The 5741-nt window shown below is 40.4% G+C and overlaps 2 protein-coding genes across 2 annotated transcripts in view; both read left to right on the top strand.

Moving 5' to 3' along the window:
• The window catches only part of LOC106812072 (cyclic AMP-responsive element-binding protein 3-like protein 2), a 32039-nt gene that overhangs the window by 6461 nt on the left and 19837 nt on the right, over nucleotides 1-5741 (top strand). The window contains exon 2 of the mRNA XM_014815841.1: nucleotides 3180-3396. The gene's annotated coding sequence lies outside the window, so the exon portion shown is untranslated. The remainder of the gene's footprint in view (nucleotides 1-3179; nucleotides 3397-5741) is intronic.
• Nucleotides 1-5741, top strand: part of LOC106812061 (molybdate-anion transporter-like) — a 25979-nt gene that overhangs the window by 16603 nt on the left and 3635 nt on the right. The window contains exon 13 of the mRNA XM_014815825.1: nucleotides 3180-3396. Within this exon, the coding sequence (XP_014671311.1) occupies nucleotides 3180-3396 (217 nt within the window). The remainder of the gene's footprint in view (nucleotides 1-3179; nucleotides 3397-5741) is intronic.

Here is a 5741-nt window from a genome sequence, read left to right as displayed (position 1 = left end):
AGATGAGCATTTGGACGGCATTTACAGGAAATTGTCAGCAATAATAGGTGAAAGAGAGTAGAGAAACATGCATTAAAATGCCATTAAGACTTTGGTAGTAAATAGATTTCGTATTTATTTAGCATTATATTTTATTGAAACGCTCAAGTGCCTAGCTGTGCTCTAAGCTAAGTATAATCTTATATAAAAATCTGGCTGATCTAGCACCACCAGATTAGTAGGTGAACGACTGTAACTTAAGAAATCGTGTGACAAGTACAGTTGGGTTTATGTGTTTGTATAAGAGCATGAATTCATATAACTCTTTTATACCGGGGCGGTGGTGTATCGACAATAGTTCCGGAGTTCGTGGTTGGGCCCTGTCTCGTATCGACGTTGGATAGTGTGTTACATACTGCACTGCATCTTACTTTATAAACTATGTCACCTCCACATTCCACCCATGTCGCATTTACTGCAGAAATTGAACGGGTTGCATGGTAGAGTAAAATAGTTGGATAATATATAGTGTTAGCTTGGTATTTGTATGCAATAACTTAATTCACATGTATGCACATATGACATTTTTGAAGAGAGATTTCAGCCATCGTTTCTTGTAGCCATAGATATATATACAAATACAATATAATATGTTGTAAGCAACAATGTAGATCACATAGCCACTAAAATCGCATGTGGTGGCATGATGGCAGAAAACTGCAATTTGTGCATAGATGTGAAGTTAATCCATTTTTACCCCCATTCGTATGTACTCTAATAGTAAAGCCCTACCACATCTGCAGGAGTTTAAGCTTTTCGGAGGTCATCAAGCGTGTAGTTTATTTGGTGAATTTTATGTATATTTTTATTCAAATATGAGTTTGAGAAGTTTTTTTTCTCAGATCTGTTATCACCAGTACTTAAGCCAGAAGTCTTTCTGACAGGCTGCCTATGTAACAGCTGTGCTCATGATGCCGAGTAGTACAAGTTCCCAGATAGGCTATCATGTTTAGCAAAAACATCACGTCTGTGTTTGCATAATAATAATAATATTTTATATGCACAAGTGTCGTGTATTGATTCTGGAGAGTATGACACATGTGAATGCAAAGAACATTTTAATTCCCATTTGCAGTTGTGTAAAAATGACAAGAAAGCAACTGTTTCCAGTGGTGTGGTAGTGGTGGTGGTGGTGGTGTGGTGGTGGTGTGGTGGGTGGTGGTGGTGTGTGTGAACGTGTACATGTGTGTGCATAATTCATGATTGTATAGTCTCAGTGTTGTTATATTAGGCGAACGTGGCGCTGTGCTGTTAGTCGATTTCTCGGTTGAATCGTGCATCTGCTTTGATCGGGCGGGCTCATTTGGGCAGTCTTGTGCAAAGTACGTGCACAACCGGATATAATACTACACTGGTAATACAGGCAGCTGGTACTCTATACTACAAGTATTCACTTTGCACATATTTTACGGGGCGGGTTGCTGTATTGCTGCGGTTAGATCCAGGGCGCAGCGCGGGTACATTGATCCCGAGGCACCGATCCCAAACCTAGCCGGCATCGCTGCATTCCCTGCTTCGAGCTTTCCTTCACGGATGAACTGCAGCTAGCTGGGGCAACTGACCCCTGGTTGTGCCTAGGGCACTGCGTACTGCATGCTGCTCTTTGCAGGTATTGAACAGAAACGTACGTCATTTTGATACATCTAGTTCATACATTTTACATTGCTGTATTTCAGCAAGTTGGGGCCAGTTTATAATCATTTGCTGCCTGTAGTTGCAAGCATTAGAGGCGCAAGCAAATTAAATTCAGATATTTATCCGTACATGTGGTTTTGTTAGTCAAAATATGTGGGCATGGCCTAGCTAATTTGTGCAAGAGCTATCCAAATGTTTTGTCATTCATATTACAACAAAAATGAGACATTGTTTTATAGGCAATTAATTACTGACCCCAGCATCTGTACGAGGCCCTATAATTTATTTATCTAATTAGCTAATGAAAATTACGTTGCTGTTTGTCCAGGACAGGCTGCTACACACTTCGGCATGGTGACTAGTATATGTATAATATCAAGAGCATATAAGGAATATTCTTCTTTATATGCTCTTGATAATATATATACATGACATCATGAGTAAATATAATTAGGAAAATGTTTCTTCTACTCCTGATAGTATATTCTACAGTCCTTAGACACTCCCAACCTTCAACAACTAAACTTGTAACTTGTCCTACATTTTAAAACTTAATGAACTTTATTCATCTCACAATATATGCTTTGTTAATGAAATTGATCACAATGGTGCATTATTCGTGAGATCCCTTTTTAAAAGCATATTGCGTTGACAATTGTGATATCGCTATAGTCCCCTGCTTTATATTAAACAGATCTTGTGAAAGTATGTGTGATCAACTATAGTTACTAAGTATATTGGTGTTCGTCGAAGTTTATTGGTGTTTGCAAGGATACCTATGAGTATGAGTCACAGCTAGGCATTTGGATTTGTTTACAAACTCACAGAAAGATAGAGTGCCTTTCTGTGAGTCTGTAAACAGTGGCGTGTGTGCAGTGAGATTATGTGCTGCAGAGAAACATTGAAATGGAATTTACGGGTTTTTGTGTGTTTATTACTATCATTTTATCAGGTGTGAATAATAATAGATGTTCAATCTACTCCACATTTGTAGATGTGACCCAGATTTCCGAGCGTCAACTAGTACTTGTGAGATTTACTAGATTTGTGCCTATACAGCCAGCCTATAGTTAGCTCACAATAGCTGGAAGCGAATTTTCAAAGCCATCAACCTCTTCGCATGCTTGAATGATTACGGAAGTTGTGCATGTTGTATACAGTAACACTCTGCAAATTGAATGCGAAATGAGCTGTGTCTATGGAGGCAGGAAATGTATTTGTGTCACGTAGAACTAGATGAAGTTTAAATAGATAGTAGATCGTAGTAGATCAGTAGTAGATAGATATAGACAAGAGCGTATAAAGAAGGTTATACGCTCCTTTTTTATACGCTCTTGATATAGATAGTAGGTGGAGAAATAGGACTTTGTGGTGCGTTTGAACTGGGGATATGCTTATAACATAAACACATATTCATTAACATAAACTCACACAAATGATAACACAAATTCCACTCCCACGCTTACGGATAACAATGCTGAAGTATTCTACTCTCTGTTTTCCAGCCGGTGGAAGATTCCAACGCAGAGATGGAGTGGCTGGATGGGTTTCTAGATGACAGTACACCCGTTCTCAATGACAGAATGATGACAGACGCAGTTCCTTCTCCACACATCAAGTCGGAGCACAGCTACTCGATGGCAGAAGGCAGATGTAGTAGTGCACACCTTCAGCACGACCGACTCATTGATCTTGAACTGCACAGTGATAATCTGACTGCTGGTAAATCGCTCCACCAATTATTATTTTTATTTGATGAGATGGACACCAGTGACTTGGAGACAATGGTCGCCCAAATGCATTAATTGTAACATAATACAATTTTTCTCATGAGAGACCACGCACATGCCATTTTTTTACAAGCACATATGTAATTAACTAAATTATATCATAACATAACTAACTTGTAGCATTAGACATTCTTTGGGACTATAATGTGCACCATAAATTGAGAAAAAATGCATGATTTGGATGGAATGTTTGAAAGTGAAGTTCAAAATGTCCACATAAAATCACAATACAATGGCTGCCAATTGGCAAATTATCTGTATATATGTTTTACATCGATGGACATTAGTTTTAATCCAGGATGATTTTTACTGAAATTTTTGGTTTATGCTAATAAGGCTATTTTTGAGTGTGATCATGTCAATAGTTCTAGTCTGTACTCATAATATGAAGCCGTCTAGTTGTTCTTTAAACATGAAACAGACTGAGCTGGATGCGAGGGAAAGAAAAGGTGTGCCCAGGCCAGGTAAATAGTCACTGACGTGTAAATTTGGTGTAAGGTTACTATTTTAATAGAAATGCGTTGTGTATGTACATAAGTCATGGTTAAACACCTAATCCTTGCTCTACTGGGGAAGTATTCTGGAACATTTACTTTCCTCGCTCCCATTACCTACTACCAGCTGTATAAAAATCTATAATATTGATGTGTAGTAAACACTAAACAGAAAGCCCATGAAATCAACATTTTCATTGTTGTAATCTGTAAATTGCACTTACATGTGCAGGGGTTGGGAATCAACAAGTGTGCGCATGAAAACTCCAGCGTCTTTGTCCTGCCAAACTTGTACTTACGACAGGTAACTTGTCCTGCCAGTGTATGTGGTCTCCATGTGTGCTTGTGGTGTTCAGTGACACCATACACACACATACACGTGCATTACACACGTATCTGATTATAGTACGGTTCGTTCCGCATGCGTAACCTCACCTGTTATGAAAACTTGGCCGGTTCAAGGCCGTTCATTGACAGACGTTTTAGTAGAATCCCGAATTTTTTAGGAGGACTACGTTAAGAGGAATAAGAGGTTTGTCTCCCGTGACAGTGATTCTTGTCTCTGTGACAGAAATCTCTTAATCAATGGCCGCATCTTCGCGTGTTTCAAACGGGAGATTCGATTCTTTGTAGATCCGGTTTGTTTGATACAGGAGGCGATGATCTATAGCCATGTGACAAAAGCCCCCTTGTCTGCCTGAAACGTCAGCCTGTTGTTTACAGTTCAACAATGCAGCCAGTCGCTCTGTTTAATTAGTTTCACGTTTAATTAAAAGTGCGTGGTTCGGCGGTGAAACTGCGATTTACATGCGATTTACATGCGCCTGTAATTTACATGCATCTGTGGCGGCGTAGCTAGACTGTTTCGTGTGTTGCGAACCGATCTCAGCTGAGACAATAATCTCACGGTCTTCCACGTGGCCGGACACGAGATAGAGACAGAAAGCTTAACATTACACATTTATGACTGTTGCTGGAGGCAAAAAAAAATCGGCACCCGAAGAGTGGTTATAGGCGTCAGCCACGCTATTAATTAGGCTTCATGCCGCACAGCCGCGAGGTTGATTTTGACAATATTCCATTTGCATCTATTAGGCAAAGATGCCGGAGTCATATACTGAATAATGCATCTACGCACGTAACGTGTGGTGGCGGTCGTTTACCGCAGCAACTTGCGAGTGACCGGCACGTAGTAGTGACCGGTTTATTTTACTACCATATCGCGTCGCATAGTGTCAGTGTACAGCGTGGTCACTATGTGTGCAGCCAGCATGCATCTAACTGCATGAAGACGAGCCTGTCAGTAAATTAATATCGTTGCTTGGATATAACCCCTTGTGCGCCTGTAGGAGTGTAATGCAAGCTGGCAAGAATGGTTAATGTGCTAACAGCTGTTATTGATTGTGTACCGTATATTGTATAACAGGCAAATGAGTACCTGACATCCAATATAAATAAGGGATTTTTTTAATGGTTGGGGCGTACGGAGACGGGAAATGCTGTTTGTAATGTGTGCTGGCTCAGCCATTGCTGTCAGTTGCAATATTACTGCTTTATACAACAGTCAGGAAATTGGTTAAAAGCGTTCAACCACAGTACGTTGCTCCCAGACCATTTTACCCACGTGTGTTCCATGTGACCCCAAACGGCCAGCTAGCTTTTGTTCCACCAGCTCGGTGGCGCGAGATGGTGGAAAGCAGAACTTTAGGCAGAGAGAGTGTGTGTGTGAGAGAGTGAGAGAGAGAGAGAGAGAGTGAGAGAGAGAGAGAGAGAGAGAGAGAGA

This window comes from Priapulus caudatus, unplaced genomic scaffold (genome assembly GCF_000485595.1).
Source record: "Priapulus caudatus unplaced genomic scaffold, Priapulus_caudatus-5.0.1 Scaffold605, whole genome shotgun sequence".
Classification (NCBI taxonomy): domain Eukaryota; kingdom Metazoa; phylum Priapulida; class Priapulimorpha; order Priapulimorphida; family Priapulidae; genus Priapulus; species Priapulus caudatus.
This window is presented reverse-complemented; position numbering and strand designations above follow the sequence as displayed.